Below are 20,616 nucleotides of genomic sequence, written 5' to 3'. Positions count from 1 at the left end.
CGCGCCCGCCCCAGCCTCCTGGGCGTCCACCGGGGTTTTCTGGGGGAACTGCGGCCCGGATCAGCACAGCTGCCGCCCTCCCAGCGCGTGGTGAGGAGAAAGACACAGGAGAAACAGGAGAGTAAGAGCCTGCTTACTTCAGAGAGAAGCGCAAGGAAAAGCACGGGGTGACCGGAGGGAGGTCGGACAGGCAAGCGGAGCGGCAGAGGGCGGAGGGGCAGCGGGACAGCCTGGCGCCGGCTCCCAGCCGGGGGAGGGCAGCGGGAGGGGAGGGGCGGCGCCCGACCCGCCGGAGGAGCAGGCGGCCGCGCCCCCGGCTTCGGCTTCACCCCGGGGCCTTCCTGGCCCGAAACTGCCCCCTGACTTCCGGCAAGATCTTGACCAGCGCCGCCGTCTTTCCCCCCTGTCTTGTGCGCGCTGGGCAAAGGGCAGTCAAGGGCCAGACCCCAACAAAGCTGGTCCTGCTTCACGCGGAACTGCGGGGCACTCCGAGGGTCCCCTGGGGCCGTCACTCGGCACGGTCACCGGCCCGGAGCGCTCAATCCGGACGGGCCGGAGCCCCCGAGGCGGGCCTCCAGGACCTGCCGCTGTGGCGCGGGGTAGTCTCCGCCGCGCGCTCCCCCAGGGCCCGGCCGGGACCTCGAGGTCTCCCAGGCAGGACCTGGAGAGAAGGCGGACGGACGGCGAGACCAATCAGAGTCAGACATCCGCGGGCGTCCGGCTCAGCTAGGCGTGTCCGACTCTGTGCGACCCCACGGACTATAGCGTCCCAGTCAGTCAGGAGCGGCCCGGGAGGCGAGCCCGGGACGGGACTTCCTGTCGGGGCGGCGGGGCTTCCGGGGCTAGCGGGACTTCCTGTCGGGGCGGCGGGCCTTCCGGGCAGCGGGACTTCCTGTAGGGCGCCGCTGAGGCGCTTCAGATGGCCGCGCTCCGCGCAGCGCTCGCGGACTCGCTCGCGGTCGCCCGCGCCCGGCCGCCGCCCCTCGGCCGCCGTCCGCCGCCCGCCCGCTGCTCCGCGTTGGCCGGCGCCATGGAGCCAGCGCCCCGCTGGTTGGCCGGGCTGCGCTTCGACAACCGCGCCCTGCGCGCGCTGCCGGTGGAGACGCCGCCGCCCGGTCCCGAGGGCGCCCCGTCCGCGCCGCGGCCGGTGCCCGGCGCCTGCTTCAGCCGCGCGCGGCCCGAGCCCCTGCGGCGGCCGCGTGTCGTGGCGCTGTCGGAGCCCGCGCTGGCGCTCCTGGGCCTGGGCGCGCCGCCCGCCGCCGCCGCCGCCCGCGAGGCGCGCGAGGCCGAGGCCGCGCTCTTCTTCAGCGGCAACGCGCTGCTGCCGGGCGCCGAGCCCGCCGCGCACTGCTACTGCGGCCACCAGTTCGGCCAGTTCGCGGGGCAGCTGGGCGACGGCGCCGCCATGTACCTGGGCGAGGTGTGCACCGAGGCCGGCGAGCGCTGGGAGCTGCAGCTCAAGGGCGCGGGGCCCACGCCCTTCTCCAGGTGTGTTTGGGGGTGCGCCCGCGCATCCGCCGAGCGGTCGGGGGTGAGGCGTGTGGCCCGGGACCGTAGAGCGAGCTGGGCAGCCGCGCCCGAGCCGAGACCCGAGGCTCTGACGAGAGGCCGGGAGCTGTGCGCCCTCTCGGGTCGGGCTGAGCGTCTGATCCCGCCGCGCTGGCCGCTGCCCGTGCTCTGTTCTGATAAACGACCCACGGACTTCGGAGCCAGTCCTGCGCGTGACACGCTCGTGTTTACCGCGTGCCCCGCGGGGCTGCCAGCGCTGCGGCGCTTAAGGCTTCGTCTGAATGCTGACCGGGCCGTCGGCTTGCCTCCCACACACTTAGCACCGCGTATGCCTACTTACTACTTGGGGCCAGCCCTGCTCTGAGGGCGCAGTGAGGTGGGCGCTGTCCGTGCTCCTCCAGGGGCTCATGCTGCCGGCCTGGGTCTAGACCTTGACAGCCCTAGCTGGCAGGGTGCCCAGCTGTCCCGCCTCAGCTGTATGCCTGCGGCTGACAGGCTGTTCTGCTCTTTAACACGAAAAAGTTCATATCCATCGCCCATGTTGTTAAGGGCTTGTTGAATGGCCAGAAGAATTACACCTAACTTGGAGTTTTATATTCAAAGACATTCTGAAGGTGTGCTGTTGTCTGGCCCCTCCCACAAGCTCTTGCCTCCCCTCTGTCAGGGACTGAACCCGCCGCCCACCCCCCCCCCCCCCTGTAGCAGCTCCACCTCAGGTCCTCAGGTTCTTCCTCATACCCCAGTCTTCAAATATTTCTGTGTCTGCGACATCCTGAGTTCAGCCTGGCACCCCCACCACGGTCCTGGAACAGCCTGCTCAGAGCTGTTTGCACCTGCAGCTGGTGGAAGCATTTCTGCTCTTGGGATCATGTGTAAATGTCTCACTCTGGGGCTTGCATATTGTATGAGCAGCTTTCAACTTCATGTGTTCATTTTGACCATTTGTTTTTGTTTTAAAAAAATTTTTTTGAGAGTAACATGCTGCTGGAAGTTGCTTTTAATATTTGAAGACTTGAACTGTAAGTCCGTGTTTCCAGACCTGAAGTCCTTTAAAAGAAAGGGGCTGTCTGCCTGTTAGCAGACTTGTGCCCACCTGCCATCCCCAACGTTTCCTGGGGTCCCCAGCCTCAACAACACTTGAGGCTAGCATCTGAAGTGATGTGAGTGGGTTAGGCCAGCAACTGCTGGAATCCCCGGTTGTGAGTTGGGGGTGAAGGGACAGGCGGCTTCTTGCCTTTGCCTCCACGGGGGCTGGGGTTTCAGGACGGCAGGTGCAGGAGAGCTTGGCGTGTGTCCTTGGCGCTCTGGGCGGGCAGGGTCAGGGAAGGCCCTGTACCCTTGCTGTGCGGTCGTTACACGGTTCTGGTTTCTGCTTTGGGCGCCTCGCCCTGGACAAGGAGGTAGCCTGCCTGTTTTCTGGATCCTTTTTTTACCAGATCCACAATTAGCTTAAGCAGTGCTGGCTTCCTGCTGAATAGGCCAGGGTGGGGGTGGAGTGACATTTGAGGACAGATTACAGACCACAAGGGCCTGAGTGGAATGCAGCTGTGTATTGAGTCTCACCAGCCAGAGGCAGGTGCGGACAGCCTTGGGGTGACTGTCAGGCCTGGTTTCTAGAGGTGTCAGTCACACCTGGAATAAACTCCTCCCAGGTGAGGGTGAGGCAGGAGGCCAAGGTGGTCCCCACGCCGTGTGGAGGCCCACGGAGGTCTCTGCTGACCTCTGGTCCCACTCTAGGCGTATGCCCCAGCACCTCAAACTCATACTGGCCTCTTCCCTGCAGAGGACATGGGTAGAGGTGCATCCCAGGCAGCTTCATGCAGCATCTGTGTCCTTTGGCAGGTGAGATGGAGTGAGCCCAGAGTTTTTTTTTATTCCTAGAGAATTTTCTAAGTTGTCTCAAGTGCCTTCCTGCTGGGGGAGTGCTCGGACGCTTCCGTGCCCTGGGCCAGGCCAGGGCACCAGGCCCGACTCTGAAGGGCAGAGATCCAAACTCACTTTGTTTTGGTTGCTTGATGGGTGGGGGCTCTTGGAGGTCGAGGTGTCCAGCCTCCTCACCTTACAAGGAGGGGCCTGAGGACATGGCTCATGGAGGCTAGCTGTCCTCATGCACTGCTGTGACTTTCCTTCTTTAATTTAGAAAAACATGGAGTAAGAAACTTTGGATATCGTCACTCTGTCCTAATGGGTGAAAAGCTGAAAAAACTGAAAAATCAACAAGTTTTCTTAGATCTGCAAGAAAAGCGAGGTGAGAGGGAAAATCACTGCCCACCCGCCACCCCTGCCCCGACTGGAGAGACAAGCAAAGACAGAGAATTGCGCGTCACCAGAGCAGGAGTCTCCAGGGACTCTTGCACTGCGAATGATGATTTGCTGGAGGCTCAGTGTGGACAAGCCAGTTAAAACCCCAAGGGCCCCTGCACCTTGGTGAGTTTTACCTCCTGGAGCTCTACTAGGTCCTCACAGTGAATGCTGGTGGAAAACCCCTTTGTGCTTCTGGCAGGAGTGGGGAAATGAAGCCATTTCAAGTTCACAGGAGCACCGTGTTCTTAGCAAGCCTGCCTCGGGGAGCTAATTAACCCGAGGCTGACCTGCTGGGGTCTTCTCAGAGCCTAAGCGGGGAAGGGGAAGTGCCCAGTTCCAGCCTCTGGCGGAGAGGAGACTGAAAAGCCCATGTGAATGTTCTCAGTCCAGAGACCCAGGTTCACTGACAGGCTGAGGCCTCCACCCAGTACCTGAAACCCACCACCACATCACAGAGGCCTGTTTATAGCTGTTCTTTTTGCCCCAAACATCATTCCTGGCTATCAAGAAAAAATTAAAAAACATACTAAAAGGCAGGAAACACAGTTGCAAGCGACAGGGCCAGCATCAGAATTAGCCTCAGACATGGCAGAGGTGTTGGAACTATCAGACCAAAGACTTGACATAACTGTGATTAATATGTCAAAGGCGCTAATCGATAAAGTAGGCAGCATGCAGGAACAGATAAGCAATGTGAGCAGAGAGATGGAAATTCTGAGAAAGACCAGAAGGAAATGCTAGAGATTTCTAGTAAAAACACTAACAAAAATGAAGAATGCCTATGATGGACATATTACTAGACTGGACACAGATGAGGAAAAGTCTCTGAGCTTGAGTATATCTCAGGAGAAACCTACAAAGATGCAAAGCAAAAAGAAAAAAATGGAAAAAGCCCAAATGCTATTTGAAGAACTGCAGGACAGCTGCAAAAGAAGTAGCATGTCATAGGAATACCAGGAGAGAAAGAGAAAAAGGGACAAAAGAAATATTTAATGTAGTGACTGAGAATTTCTCCAAATTAATACCAGATGCCAAACAGATACAAGAAGCTCAGGGTACACCAAGCAAGATAAATGTCTACCTGCCCCCCCTAACAGAAAAAAAAAAAAAACACCTAGGCTTATAATTTTCAAACTACAGACAAGCAAAAATAAAGGAAAAAAGTGAAAAAAGCTAGAGGAAGGAAACACTTCACCTACAGCAGAGCAGAGATTAGAATGACAGCTGACTTCTCAAAAGCCAGGCAAGCAGAGTAAAGTGGAGTAAGAGAAAAAACTCACCCATCTAGGATTATGTGCCTTGTGAAACTATCCTTCAGCAGTGAAGGAGACACAGACTGCCTCAAAAAGTAAGGGGAATTGTTACCATTAGATCTGTTTTGCAAAAAATGTTGAAAGATGTTCTTTGCAGAGAATGAAAATGATACAGGTCAGGAGCTTGAATCAACATAATCAAAGGACGAGCACAGGAGAAGGAAGTGAATGTAGAGTGACGCCTCTGCTTTTCATGGTAACTGTGTAACAGGTAATAGTTTAAAATAGCAGAAACAATGCATTTGATTATGTGTAAGTGAGATTAATGACACCACATGGAATAAGGGATGGGAGGAAGAGGTTGGGATTATTTCGCTATTATAAAGCACTCATACTACCCATGGAGTAGTATAATGGTACTTGAAAGTAGACTTGGATTAGTTGTGAATGTGTATTACAAACTCCAGGGCAACCATTTTTTAGGGTAAAAAAACAAACAAAACGCACAAAAAAGTATTATTGATATGCCAGGAGAGAACTAGTGAAAAAGGAGAAAACAGAATCACAAAATGCTCAATTAAAACCACAAAAGATGGGGGGGTGGGGGAAGAGTGAAAGGAAAGAAAAACACTTTGGTCTAAACGCACTAATTAAAACACAGGATACTGTTAATAAAAAAAAAAAAAGGTCCTAAAAGAAAGGAAAAAAAAACGGTTCTATATGTTGTCCATAAGAAATCCACTTTAAATATGAAGACATGTAGATTAAAAGTAAATGGATACTAGTGTACCATGCTAACACCAATCCAAAAACAAGCAGGGGTAGCCATATTAATTCCAGAAAGAGTGGACTTTGGAGTAAGGAAAGTTATTAGGGATAAAGAGGGGCGTGACAAAATGAAGGGGCCAACAAGGCAGAACAGTCCTTAAGGTGAGTGACTGAGTGAGTGAAACTCGCTTAGTCGTGTCCAACTCTTCGCGACCCCATGGACAATACAGTCCATGGAATTCTCCAGGCCAGAATACTGGAGTGGGTAGACTTTCCCTTCTCCAGAGGATCTTCCCAACCCAGGGATCGAACCCAGGTCTCCCGCATTGCAGGCAGATTCTTTTACCAGCTGAGTCACAAGGGAAACCCAAGAATATTAGAGTGGGTAGTCTATCCCTTCTCCAGCGGATCTCCCTGACCCAGGGATCAAACCAGGGTCTCCTGCATTGCAGGCAGATTCTTTACCAACTGAGCTATCAGGGAAGCCCATCCTTAAGGTTTATGTGTCAAACAGCAGCATCAGAGTGCCAACTGACAACTTCAGAGAGGCATAGAGGAATCCACTATCATAGTTGAGACTTCAACACCCCTCTATCAGAAATGGACAGAGCCAACAGGCAGAAAATTGGTAAGAACACTTTTGAGCTCAATTAACACCATCGATCAACTGGATATAATTAACATCTAGGCCTACTTCATCTAACAACAGAATACATATGGGCCCACATGGAACATTTATCCAGATAAATCACATTCTAGGCCATAAAACACACCTTAACAAATTTTAAAAAATAGAAATTATACAGTGTCTATTCTCAGGCCACAATGGAATCAAACTAGAAATTGATAACAGATCACTAGAAACCCCCAAATTCTTGGAGATTATGCAACATACTTCTAAATGATGTGTGTTAGTTGCTTCAGTCATGTCTGACTCTTTACAAGTCCATGGACTGTAACCCACCAGGCTCCTCTGTCTGTGGAATTCTCCAGGCAAGAATACTGGAGTAGGTAGCCATTCCCTTCTCTAGAGGATCTTCCCAACCCAGGGATCGAACCCGAGTCTCCAGCATTGCAGGCAGATTCTTTACCATCTGAGCCACCATCCCAAGAGAAATTTTTAGATGTTTTGAACTAAATGGAAGTGAAAATATCAAGTGTGTGGGGTACAGTAAAAGCAGTGCTTTGAAGGGAATTTATAGTAGTGAGTGCATATGTTAGTAAAGAAAAGAGATCTAAAACCAATATTTAAGCTTCCACTGAGGAAACTACAAAGAGCAAATCCAATCCAAAGTAAGCAAAAACAAAAAAAAGTGTGTGTTGGTAGTATAGTGGTGAGCATAGCTGCTCTCCAAAGTAAACAAGAAGAAGGAAAATTAGAGCAGAAATCAATGAAATTGAAATAGGAAATAATAGAGGAGAAATCAGTGAAACAAGAAGCTTTTTCTTTGAAAACATATATAAAATCAATACACCTCTAGCCAGGCTAACGAGGAAAGAAAGGACGCAATTACTAATACCAGAAATCAAAGAGTGAAGATCATACAATTCATATAGACATTAAAAGCATAATTAAAATACTTCAAACAGTACTATGTTCACAAATTTGCTAGCCTAGATGAAAAGGACCAATTCCTTGAAAAACAAAATTTGCCAAAACTCAAGAAAAAATAGACAATCTGAATAGGCCTGTATATATTAAAGAATAGACGATCTGAATAGGCCTGTATGTATTAAAGAAATTGAGTCAATTAGTAGCCTTCCAAATCAGAAAGCATCAGGCCCAGGTGAGCTCAATGGCAAATTCTGCCAAACGTTGAAGGACAAAATTATGCCACTCTTTTCAGAGAATGGAAGCGGAGGAACTGCTCCCTGACTTGTCTGAGTCCAGCATTGCCCTGATACCAGATCTAGACAAAGGCAATGCAAGAAAACTATAGACCAAAATCACTCATGAACACAAAGAATTCCTCAACAAAACATTAGCAAATCAAATTCAACAGTGTATGAAAAGAATTATATATCACCACCAAATGGATTTATTCCAAGTATGCAGGGCTGGTTCAGCATTCAAAAATCAATCAATGTGATCCATCAGATCAACAGGCTAAAAAAGGAAAATCATATATTAGTTGAAGCAAAAAAGGCATTTGACAGAATCTAACACTTCATGATAAATCAGAAATAGAGAAGAACTTCCTCAACTTAATAGAGTATCTACAGAAAACCTCTAGCTAAATCTTCTTCATCATGAGAACCTCAGAGCTTTCCCACTAGAAACAAGGCAAAGATGTTCCATCTCTCCGTTGCTTCTCAGCATCCCTGGAGGTCCTAGCTAATGCATCAAGGCAAGAAAATCAAAGGCATACACACTGAGATGAAAGAAAGAAAAACCGTTCTTGTTTGCAAATGGACATCTATGTAGAAAATCTCAAAGAATGGACCAAAATGAGCTCAGAGCAGTTATAATATTGCAGGATACTGTACTACAGCCAAGCAATGACAAGTGGAATTTGAAATTAAAAACACTGTTTCCCTTAACATTCCTAAAAATGAAATACTTAGGTGTGAATCTAACAAAAGATCGCTATGAGGAAAACTACAAGACTGATAAAAAAAACAAATAAATCAGTGTAAAGATATTCCAGGTTCATGGATAGGAAGATTTAATATTGCCAAGATGTTGGTTCTTCCCAACTCAATCTATAGATTCAGTGCAACCCCAATCAAAGTCTCAACAAGTTATCTTGTAGAAATTGACAAAATGATTCTAAAATTTTTTTCGAGGCAGAACCCCAGAATAGCTCAATATTGAGGGACAAGAACAAAGTCAGGACTGGCACTGCCCCCACTTCAAGACTGACTACAAAGCTGTGGTAATCAAGAGGGTGTGGTTTTGGCCAAAGAATGGATAGATCAGTGGAACAGAACAAAGAGCCAAGAAATAGACCCGAATAAACATGGATCTTTGACAAAGGAGCAAAGGCAATCCAATGGAGCAATGATATTTTCAACACATTGTACTGGAACAACTTCCCAATCCCAAAGAAAGGCAATGCCAAAGAATGCTCAAACTACCGCAAAATTGCACCCATCTCACACTGTAGTAAAGTAGTGCTTAAAATTCTCCGAGCCAGACGTCAGCAAGACGTGAACCGTGAACTTCCAGATGTTCAAGCTGGTTTTAGAAAAGGCAGAGGAACCAGAGATCAAATTGCCAGCATCTGCTGGATCATCGAAAAAGCAAGAGAGTTCCAGAAAAACATCTAGTTCTGCTTTATTGACTATGCCAAAGCCTTTGACTGTGTGGATCACAGTAAACTGTGGAAAATTCTGAAAGAGATGGGAATACCAGATTACCTGACATGCCTCTTGAGAAACCCATATGCAGGTCAGGAAGCAACAGTTAGAACTGAACATGGAACAACAGACTGGTTCCAAATAGGAAAAGGAGTATGTCAAGGCTGTATATTGTCACCCTGCTTATTTAACTTAAATGCAGAGTACATCATGAGAAACACTGGACTGGATGAAGCACAGCTGGAATCAAGATTGTTAGGAGAAATATCAATAACCTCAGATATGCAGATCACACTACCCTTATGGCAGAAGGCGAAGAGGAACTGAAGAGCCTCTTGATGAAAATGAAAGAGGAGAGTGAAAAAGTTGGCTTAAAGCTCAACATTCAGAAAACTAAGATCATGGCAAATAGATGGGGAAACATGGCTGACTTTATTTTTCTGGGCTCCAGAGTCATTGCAGATGGTGACTGCAGCCATGAAATTAAAAGGCACTTACTCCTTGGAAGGAAAGTTATGACCAACCTAGACAGCATATTAAAAAAACAGAGACATTACTTTGCCAACAAAGGTCTGTCTAGTCAAGCCTATGGTTTTTCCAGTGGTCATGTATGGATGTGAGAGTTGGACTATAAAAAAAGCTGCATGCCGAAAAATGGATGCTTTTGAACTACGGTGTTGGAGAAGACTCTTGAGAGTCCCTTGGACTGCAAGGAGATAGAACCAGTCCATCCTAAGGGAAATCAGTCCTGGGTGTTCATTGGTAGGACTGATTTTGAAGCTGAAACTCCAATACTTTGGCCACCTGATGGGAAGAACTGACTCATTTGAAAAGACCCTGATGCTGGCAAAGATTGAGGGCAGGAGGAGAAGGGGATGACAGAGGATGAGATGGTTGTATGGCATCACTGACACAATGGACATGGGTTTGGGTGGACTCTGGGAGTTGGTGATGGACAGGGAGGCCTGGCATGCTGCAGTTCATGGGGTCGCAAAGAGTTGGACATGACTGAGCGACTGAACTGAACTGGAACAACTGGACGTCCACATTAAAAAAAAAAAAAAAAATGAATCTAGACACAGACCTGACACCCTCTACAAAAATTAACTGAGAATGGATGACCAACCTACACACAAAATGCAAAACTGTAAAACTCCTAGAAGACAAAACAGAAAATCTGAATGACCTCAGGTATGGAAATGACTTTTTAGATACAACACAGAATCCATGAAAGAAATGATAGGCTGGACTTTATCAAATGTAAAACTTGTGTGAAAGTGTCAGGAGAATGACAAGCCACAGACGGGGAGAAAGTCTCTGTTAAAGACACGTCTGATAAAAACGTCCGTTCTCCAAAACATACAAAGAACTCTCAAAACTCAAGAATAAGAAAACAAACTGATTTTAAAATGGGGTCAAAGACTTTGTTAGACACCTCCCCAAAGAAGATACAGAGATGGCATATAAGCCCATGGAAAGATATTTCACATCATGTGTCATCGGGAAAATGCAAATTAAAACGGTGAGACACCACTACACCCATGAGAACAGCCAAACTGCAGGACACTGCCAACACGAAATGCTAGCAAGGACGTGGAGCAACAGGAAAGCACATTCATCGCTGCTGGAATGCAGAATGGTCCAGCTGCTTGGGAAGACTGTGGTGGTTTCTTACCAAGCCAAATATTATTGTCACCATATGATCCAGCAATCATACGACTTAGTATTTACCCAAAGGAGTTACAAACATGTCCACATGGAACTCTGTATAAGGATGTTCACAGCAACTGTATTCCTAATTTCCAAAACTTGGAAGCCACCAAGATATCCTTCAAGGTGAATAGATAAAACATGGCCCATCCAGACAATGGAATATTATTCAGCAAAAGAATAGGAAAAAAAAAAAAAAGAAATGAGCCATCAAGCCATAAAAAAAAAAACATGTTGGAAACTTGGATGCATATCAGTAAGTGAAGAAAGTTAATCTGAAAAGGTCACACAGTGTGACAGTATGACATTCTGGAAAAGGCAAAGCTCTGGAGACAGTAACAAGACCAGGGGTTGGGAGGTGAGAGACGGCTCGGTGGAGCACAGAGGACTTTGGGCAGTGAAACGTCTCTGTGTGACCCTGTAGTCATGGTGGATCCCTGTCCGGGCAGTTGTCCAGACCCACAGGATGGGTAACACCAAGGGTGAACCCTGATGTGAAATAAACATGGGCTCTGGGGGATGGTGACATGTCAGCGTGGGTTCACTGACAGATGTTCTGTCTGGTAGGAATGTTGATGCTGGGGGAGGCTGTGTGTGTGTGTGGTGGGGGATATATGAGAAATCTCTGCCTTCTGGTCGGTTTTGCTGAGAACCTAACACTGCCTAGGAAAGTAAAGTCTATTTAAGATAATAGTAATGTCAGTTTAGGGTAAGAGAACGTCTGAGTCATTTGGAGCTGCCCAAGGTGGGCTGAAGTCCTCCCGCTGCTGCAGACAGTGCTGTGTCTGTGTTGTTGTGTTTTTTACAAAGTAAATTCTTAGGAACAGAACTGTAGAGTTATAAGTGTGCGTGTGACCCAAGGGATGGCTCTCCCTGTGGACTCGGCTCCCACGGCAGGCTGGACACCCGTGCTGTGGATCGAGACCTTCAGGACATTAGGGGCATAGCACCTGGGGTCATTCGAAACGGACACGTCCTACGACGTCAGAGCTGCTCGGGGGCTGGTTTTGAGAAGCCGGCAGTGGCTTTCCCGGCCCTTCAGCCTGCGGCTGCGCCCACATCACCGTGCCCGGCAGTGACCTCTGCGCTTGACCCCAGACAGGCCGACGGCCGCAAGGTGCTGCGCTCCAGCATCCGCGAGTTCCTGTGCAGCGAGGCCATGTTCCACCTGGGCGTCCCCACCACGCGGGCCGGCGCCTGCGTCACGTCCCAGTCCACCGTCGTGCGTGACGTCTTCTACGACGGGAACCCCCGGCCCGAGCCATGCGCCGTGGTGCTGCGCCTGGCCCCCACGTTCCTCAGGTGAGGCCCGCACACTCACGTCCCCAGGCCAGGGGCTGGGCAGTGAGCCCGGGGCCACGACCTGGGGTCTGTGACCGGGGGCTGCGTCAGGCGCGCCGGGAAAACGGCCTCACCTGCGTCGCTGGGCGGGTGGCCGTGACGCCCAGCACGCCCGCTCCCAGTGCCCCGTCCGCCGACTGGAGGCCTCCTGCTGCCGGGGGCCTGTGAGTCCTTGGTCACCAAGCTGCCTGGAATCGAGCATTCGGTACCAGCCACCCACAGCCAGTCGCCAGGAGGCGGCTGTGGCGGTCTCGGGGATCAGGGGACTCAGCTGACCGCATGGCTCAGCTGTCTCCGGCTTCGCCTTTGTCTCTGGGGTGGAGGCGCCGGGCCCATATTGGGCCTGTTTCGGCCGTGGTAGCCGTGTCTGGACCATACGGTCTGCTGAGGGCTGGTCTGTGTCACGTAGGCAGTCGGGCAACACCCCTGGCCTCCACCCACGAACTGCTGGCGTTCGGCCCGTATGATCAGCAAACATGACTCTGGACGTTGCCCCGTCCCCTGGGGGTGTAAGTGCCCCACTGCTGACCCCAGCTCACCCCAGTACAGGCCGCCTCCCTCCATGAGAGACAGCACGGATCCCCTCATCCCTGCAGGGTGGCCGTGGCCGTCCTGCCCCACATGCCCTGGGAGGCGCCCCATATCAGCCTGTGTCCCTGAAGATCAGCCGTGTTTGTATGGTTTGTCCCCTGCCTGCCCCTGCTCTGGCCACGAACGCTGCCAGCAACCCCCTTCCCGCTTCACTCAGGAGGGGCGGCGTCACATTTAACTGGCTGCCAACGTGGGTCTCCCCTGCAGGTTCGGATCGTTTGAGATCTTCAAACCCAGAGACGAGAACACGGGTCGCGCGGGCCCTAGCGTGGGGAGGGACGACATCCGGCTGCAGATGCTCGACTACGTCATCAGTACCTTCTACCCCGAGATCCAGGCCGCTCACCCTGGGGACCCTGTGCAGAGACACGCCGCCTTCTTCCGGGAGGTCAGCGGGGCCGTCCCCCGAGGGTGGGCGCTGGGTGTCCTGCCCTCTGAGTCCCCTCCTATCCCAAACCCCCATCACCACCCACTGGCTTGGTCCAGGGCTAGCTTCTCAGATGCTGAGGGTCAGGGTCCTGGGATGGACCCCCACTTGAGCAGCCTCAAGGAGCTGTGCAGAGATCTGGGGGGGAGTCAGGGCTGGCAGGTGTTGGGTCTTCCGCATGGGGCCTGTGCGCACAGTGGCCCCCACCACACACCCCTAAGCCTCTTGATTTGGGGGACATGCTGACTTTCCTGGCTCAGGGCTGAATGCACCCCAGAACTCTCAGATATGGTCCCTCCCCAGGGGCCGTGCAGGCATCCCCGGCGGTGGCCACAGTGGGAGGGGTGCAGCCTCAGCCCATGGCGTGGAGGCGGCAGGGCTGGGGGTCTTCCTGAGGGCTGAAGGCTCTTAGCTGACACTGTGCCCCAGAAGTGGGCCCAAAGCAGCGCTTGTCGGGCCCCACCTGCACCCTGGGGACCATGTGCAGAGACACGCTGGGGAGGTCTGGTCCCTCCCCAGACCCCCCTTCAGCCACAGTTTCTTCCTATCTGTCACATGGGCAGTGCCAGGGAGACTTGAGGCTCAGCTCACACCATGGTGGTGGCCTGGGTCTCCCCCACTCTGAGCCTGGTCTCTTGGTCAGTGAAGCCAAGCGTGGTACCGTCCCACGCAGGCAGCGCCCGCGGCCTCAGAAGGTGCACTGCATGTGGGCTGCTCGGGGGGCCACGGGCTCTCTGGTGCACCTGCGGCTCACAGGGCTCCCCCCGGCTGGGTGCGGGGCTGCAGGGCCGATGCTCCCCTCACTGGCTGGGTGCGGGGCGGCAGGGCCGGTGCCCCCCCCCCCCCCCCCCCCGGCTGGGCGCAGGGCGGCAGGGCTGATGCTTCCCCCAGCTGGGTTCGGGGCGGCAGGGCTGATGCTCCCCCCAGCTGGGTGCAGGGCGGCAGGGCTGATGCTCCCCCCAGCTGGGTGCGGGGCGGCAGGGCTGGTGCTCCCCTCCGGCTGGGTGCGGGGCAGCAGGGCCGATGCTCTTCCCGGCCGCCAAGGTGGGCTGGTGGAGCCTCGTCCCCTGCAGCCCTGGGTGAGGCGGGACCTGGGGCGGGTTTGCCTGATAATGTGGTGACTTGCTTCCTTCTTCCGACATGGTCATCCCACGTGGGGGCCTGTGTCGTGAGAATGTCAGGGTTCCCTGATGTCTCTGGTTTGGGTAAAAGCCAGAATAGTGAGTATATAAGAGACGGTGGTGTGGTGGGGGGTTTCCTTCTCACATGTCCTCGGGCGTTCTCCCCAAGTCAGGCTGGGACGCTGGGCAGGCCCCCGGGCGTCGCGCGGTGCGAGACCGGCCCCGCGGGCACCGGTGGCCCAGGGAGGGGCCGGGCCAAGGGAGTAGACGCGGCGTCCCGTTGCAGGTGACTCGGCGCACGGCCCGGCTGGTGGCTGCGTGGCAGTGCGTGGGCTTCTGCCACGGCGTGCTCAACACAGACAACATGAGCATCGTGGGGCTCACCATCGACTACGGGCCCTTCGGGTTCCTGGACAGGTGGGCGTCCCGCTGCCCGCCGGGGCCACCGGGGAGGCCCACATCAGCGCAGGCATCCCAGGGCAACGGCCATCACAGGCCAGCATGGCTGCTTCGGTGAAGGTTTTGTTCATGTTTGATTCTCAGCAAGGCCTGGTCACTCCCAGAGCAGGAATCCCCCAGCGGGCTTTAGCACAGACACATTTAACCAGCACCCTCTGCTCTTGGGTGGAAAGTGGGCTGAAAGGGGCAGGTGAGGCTGCAGGGCCCCGTGGGACAGGGCAGGACAGTGGTGTCCACCTGGTCCCTCGATGGGTCCCTTTAGGCACCACCCCACTCTTGCCCGTGTGGCAGGTACGACCCTGATCACGTGTGCAACGCCTCCGACACTGCCGGGCGCTACGCGTACAGCAAGCAGCCCGAGGTGTGCAAGTGGAACCTGCAGAAGCTGGCCGAGGCCCTGGACCCCGCGCTGCCCCTCGAGCTGGCCGAGGCCATCCTGGCGGACGAGTTCGACGCCGAGTTCGGCCGGCACTACCTGCAGAAGATGCGCCGGAAGCTGGGCCTCGTGCAGACTGAGCAGGAGGGGGATGGCGCCCTGGTGGCCCAGCTCCTGGAGACCATGCACCTGACCGGTGAGCAGGGGCGGGTTGCTCACGAGCCGCAGCTGTCTGGGTCCCCGTCTCCCGTCCTCCGGGACTGCCTTTGCAGGGCATGTGTGACTTCCTGGCCAATCCGGCTTGGAGGCCCAGTGCTGCCCCGCAGAAGTGGCCAGCCAGGCGCCGTTTGCTGTTCCTGCCCTTGGGGAAAGCATCTTTCACGCAAGCGTGCCATGAGCCATGGGCCAGTTCACACGTGACTCCTCTCAGTAGAGCACACGCCCTTCTGTCCACTGCTGCTGCTCTCACACTGTGCGTCAGTCGAGGTGACCACGTGGTTTTACTTCTTTGTCCGTATCCTGCCGCGGTTTAAACTGCTTCTCACAGCCTGGAGGCTGGACGTCCAGCCTTGGGATGCCATCTGCTGGTTGCGTCCTCACAGGAGCACGGAGCCACTAGAAGGGCTGCAGCCTCATCCCTGCCTCCCAAAGGCCCTGTCTCCAGACACCGTCCCCCTGAGGTTTGGGTCTCCAGCTATGAATCTGGGAGGGGACACACAGACACCCCTTGCATTCTGGGGTAAACCCTACATGGTCTTCTGGTATTTTGCTGAGGTTTCTTACGTCTGTACTTACAAGGGATACTGGTCTGTGGCTTTCTTTTCTCACGGTACCTTTGTTTGGCTTTGGTATCGAGACAGTGCTGGTTTCATGAAATGAGTTAGAAAATGTTTCCTCCTATTTTTTTAGAAGAATCTAAGGATTGGTGTTAACTCTTCTTTAAACGATCGGTAGAAAAAAAAAAAAAAGTTGGGTAGCATTAACCGTGAAGCCCTCTGGTCCTGACATCTCCTGTGTCGGGAAGTTCACAGTCTCTTTACTCGCTGTGGGCCTACTGAGATTTTCTGTTTCTTCCTGAGTCAGTTTTGGTAATTTATGTTCTTAGGAATCTGTCATTTAAGTTATCTGAATTAGTATTCATAGTGTCCTCTTAGTCTTTTATTTCTGTCTAATCAGTAGTGATATCCTCACTGTTACTTTTTTTTTTTATTGTTTTCAGTCAGTTCAGTTCAGTCGCTCAGTCATGTCCAACTCTTTGCGACCCCATGGACTGCAGCACGCCAGGCCTCCCTGTCCATCACCAACTCCCAAAGCTTGCTCAAATTCACAACAGTTGAGTCGGTGATGCCATCCAACCATCTCATCCTCTGTCATCCCCTTCTCCTCCTGCCTTCAGTCTTTCCCTGCATCGGGGTCTTTTCTAATGAGTCAGTTCTTCGCAGCTTCAGCTTCAGCATCAGTCCTTCCAATGAATATTCAGGACTGATTTCCTTTAGGATTGACTGGTTTGATCTCCTTGCAATCTAAGGGAGTCTCAAGAGTCTTCTCCAACACCACAGTTCAAAAGCATCAATTCTTCATTACTCAGACTTCTTTATGGTCCAGCTCTCACATCCATACATGACTACTGGAAAAACCACAGCTTTGACTAGACGGACCTTTGTTGGCAAAGTAGTGTCTCTGCTTTTTAATATGCTGTCTAGGTTGGTCATAGCTTTTCTTCCAGGGAGCAAGCGTCTTTTAATTTCATGGCTGCAATCACCATCTGCAGTAATTTCAGAGCCCCCCAAAATAAAGTATCTCATTGTTTGCACTGTTTCCCCATCTATTTGCCATGAAGTGATGGGACCAGATGCCATGATCTTAGCTTTTTGAATGTTGAGTGTTAAGCCAACTTTTTCACTCTCCTCTTTCACTTTCATCAAGAGGCTCTTCAGTTCCTCTTCACTTTCTGCCATAAGGGTGGTGTCCTCTGTATATCTGAGGTTATTGATATTTCTCCTGGCAATCTTGATTCCAGCCTGTGCTTCATCCAGTCCAGCATTTCATATGATGTACTCTGCATAAAAGTTAAATAAACAGGGTGACAATATACAGCCTTGACTGGTTCCAATTTGGAACCAATCTGTTGTTCCATGTCCCATTCTAACTGTTGCTTCCTGACCTACATACATTTCATAGGAGGCAGATTAGGTGGTCTGGTATTCCCACCTCTTTAAGAATTTTCCAGTTTATTGTGATCCACACAGTCAAAGGTTTTGGTGTAGTCAATAAAGTCAATTTTTTCTTTATTGTTTTAGCTAAAATTTTGTCAATTTTACTGATCTTTTCGAAGAACCAATTTTGGTCTCATTCTCTCACTTTTGTTCTCTATGTATCTCTGCTTTCATCTTCCTTTCTGTGAAGTTTGGTCTTATTTGTTCTTTTTCTAGTTCCTTAGGTATAAGATCAGGTTATTGATTTGAAATGTTTTTATTGAGAAGTAACTGATGTGCAGCATCTTACAAGTCTCAGGTGTGCACCATGACTATACATGCAGCGGGAAATGATCACCACACACAGTTACAGTTTTTTTCTGGTAATGACAGCGCTGTTCTTTTAGTTCAGACATACATAAGGATAAACTTCCCTCTGAGCACTGCTGCTTTTGATTCATACCTCCAAGTGTTTTCTGATTTCCCTTGTGATTTCTTTTTAGACCCAGTAGTTGATTAATTTTAACATTGTTATTCAGTTGCTAAATTGTGTCTGACTCTTTGCAACCCCATGGACTGCAGCAAGCCAGGCTTCCCTGTCCCAGTTTGCTCAAACTCAGGTCCATTGAGTCAATGGTGCCATCCAACCATCTCGCCTTCTAATTTCCATTTGTGACTTCTAGCTTCTTTCCATTGTGGTTGCAGAACACACCAGTGTTCTCAGGGTACTGACACTAGTTTCATGGCCTGACGCACGGTCTGTCCTGGAGAACGTGTGGCTGAGGGCTTGTGTGGGGCACCGTGCTTGGTGTTCGCTGTTTCCCTGCTGACCTTCTGTCCAGGGGTCAGGCGTTGGTACCCCAGCTCCTACAAAACTGCTAGACTCTGCCCTTCAGCTGTTTCTTGTTGTTGTTAATTGGAGTACAGTTTCTTTAACACGTATTCAGGAACTTCTCCGGTGGCCCAGTGGTTAAGAACCTGCCTTCCAACGCAGGGGTCGTGGGTTTGATCCTTTGTCGGGAAACTAAGATCTCACATGCCGCAGGACAACTACGCCCTTGCCCAACCAGAGAAGCCCCCCAAACCGCAGGGACGGCCCCTTGCACAACTACACCCTTGCCCAACCAGAAAAGCCCCCCAAACCACAGGGACGGCCCCTTGCACAACTATGCCCTTGCCCAACCAGAGAAGCCCCCCAAACCGCAGGGACGGCCCCGCACAGCCAAGAAGCGTTTCCCTTCAGTTTTAGGAGTGTTTGCTTTCTGTGTTGGGGGCTCTTGCTTGACTATTGTGTCTTCTTGCTGAACTGACTGACCCACATCTAAGGCTCCTCTCTGTCAAGTGCTTACATAAAGTCTACTTTCTGGTGTCAGCATAGCCACCCAACTTCTTAGGTTACTATTTGTGTGGGATATTTTTTCCATCTTTTTGCTTTCAACTTAAGCGTCTTCAGTATCTTACTGTCATTGGATCGTGTTTTTTATCCATTCTGCTGGTCTTTGCTCTTTGAATAGTGACATTAATCCATTTACTTTGGGGGGGGGGGGGGCAGTCCTCTCAAGATCTTAGTTCCTGAACCAGGGGTTGATCCCATGCCCTTGGCATTAAAAGCACAGTGCTAACCACTGGACCAGGGAAGTCCCTGGTCCATTTACTTTAAAAGTTAACTACAGATAAGAATTTATGCTGCTTTGTTGTTTTCTGTCTTTCACCATTTTTGTCCCTTATTTTCTGTCACCACGCTTGTGTTTAGGTGGTTTTTTGTGTACCCCATTCTGGTTCCCCACTCATTTCCTCTTCTGTCTGGTTTTGGCCATTTCCTTAGGGGTTATGGTGACACTGATGTAGCCAGCCAGGCCAAGGACGTCACACAACACGCCTGTTATCTCAGGTCCTCTGCTATCTCAACCTTGCAGCTCCCAGAGCGTGCAGTGCTGAAGGCGCTGACAGCAACGGCAGCCAGGGCCGGCCTCGGTGCCTGGACTGTTTATTCAGGTCACCGATGAAGAAACTGGGCTTGGAGGCCTTGGGAGACTGAGTGACTTGTCAGGTTCAGAGTGGGGACCGAGCTGGGGGCACTGAGAACAGGCTCAGGGTGGGGGGGGTCAGGAACCCCTGGCCTGACGCCCAGCAGGGCTCCACACACATGTGCTGGATGAACCGTGTGGTCATCTGGTGACGGGGCTGCGCCCTGAGCAGCTTTGTGTTCTAGGGGCTGACTTCACAAACTCTTTCTACCTGCTGAGCTCCTTCCCAGCCGCGCCTGAGTCCCCAGACCTGGATGAGTTCCTGGCCGCGCTGACTGCACAGTGTGCCTCCCTGGAGGAGCTGAGGCTCGCCTTCCGACCCCAGATGGATCCCCGGTGGGTCCTTGGGTCTTGCTTCCCGGGAATTTGTTTCCAGAAAGGGAGGACTATTTAGAACAAAGCCATGGGTGGTCAGATTCTGGCTTTGTAGCCCTGAGGCCCACCAGTCAGAGGAAAGGGCGTGATGCTGATGCTGGAATGGGGGACCAGGCGGCACAGGCTGGGGCATGGTGGTCTCTGCTCCAGGGAGGCTCCCCAGGAACAGCCTGGGTGTGGCCCGCAGTCTCCAGCCACCCAGGCTTTCTGCACCTTTGTGCCCGGGGGGGGGGGGGGGGGGGGGTCCACACTCACCCCATCAACAAGTTTGGTGCCCAGCAGGAACCTAGTGCAGCTGTGCTGGGGAGGCTGAAGCTGGCAGGACCTGCTGAGCCCAGAGCCAGGGTGACTGAGAAGGCGGTGTCAGGGGCTGCCCTGCCCGCCTCCCCAGGTGGAGGATCCAGCTCTGTGGTCTCCATGGGCGGAGTCAACCGCGGGAGACGGGCCTGTCACGTGCAGGGGCTGCCACAGAAGGAAGGCGGGCGGCTGACGGTGTTCCCCCGTCTGCCCCGCCCACCGGACCCGGGCTCCGCCCTGGCGGGGCCAGACACAGGGGTGTGGCGGGCCGGGAGGGCCGTTCCCCGGGCCCCTCACGCGCCCGCTCCGCGCAGGCAACTGTCCATGATGCTCATGCTGGCGCAGTCAAACCCGCAGCTCCTGGCGCTCATCGGCACGCGGGCGAGCCTGGCTCGGGAGCTGGAGCGCGTGGAGCAGCAGTCGCGACTGGAGCAGCTGAGCGAGGCGGAACTGCACGGCAGGAACAAGAGCCGCTGGGCCGCCTGGCTCCGCGACTACAGGTGCTCCCCGCCCAACCCCCAGGGCCCCCCCCCCGCCCCAGCGCGGGCCGGGCTGCGCACTGA

General features: G+C 52.6%; 1 protein-coding gene across 1 annotated transcript in view; it reads left to right on the top strand.

Annotated features, from left to right (window-relative positions):
- The first annotated feature begins 697 nt into the window (after positions 1 to 697).
- Positions 698 to 20,616, top strand: part of SELENOO (selenoprotein O) — a 20,657-nt gene continuing 738 nt past the window's right edge. The window contains exons 1-7 of the mRNA XM_061124276.1: positions 698 to 1,488; positions 11,943 to 12,146; positions 12,984 to 13,164; positions 14,611 to 14,741; positions 15,075 to 15,355; positions 19,567 to 19,717; positions 20,368 to 20,553. Of these exons, the coding sequence (XP_060980259.1) occupies positions 920 to 1,488; positions 11,943 to 12,146; positions 12,984 to 13,164; positions 14,611 to 14,741; positions 15,075 to 15,355; positions 19,567 to 19,717; positions 20,368 to 20,553 (1,703 nt within the window). The 5' untranslated portion in view covers positions 698 to 919. The remainder of the gene's footprint in view (positions 1,489 to 11,942; positions 12,147 to 12,983; positions 13,165 to 14,610; positions 14,742 to 15,074; positions 15,356 to 19,566; positions 19,718 to 20,367; positions 20,554 to 20,616) is intronic.

This window comes from Dama dama, chromosome 22 (genome assembly GCF_033118175.1).
Source record: "Dama dama isolate Ldn47 chromosome 22, ASM3311817v1, whole genome shotgun sequence".
In the NCBI taxonomy this organism is placed as follows: domain Eukaryota; kingdom Metazoa; phylum Chordata; class Mammalia; order Artiodactyla; family Cervidae; genus Dama; species Dama dama.
The sequence above is the reverse complement of the archived record's forward strand: the minus strand, read 5'-3'. Positions and strand labels throughout refer to the sequence as shown.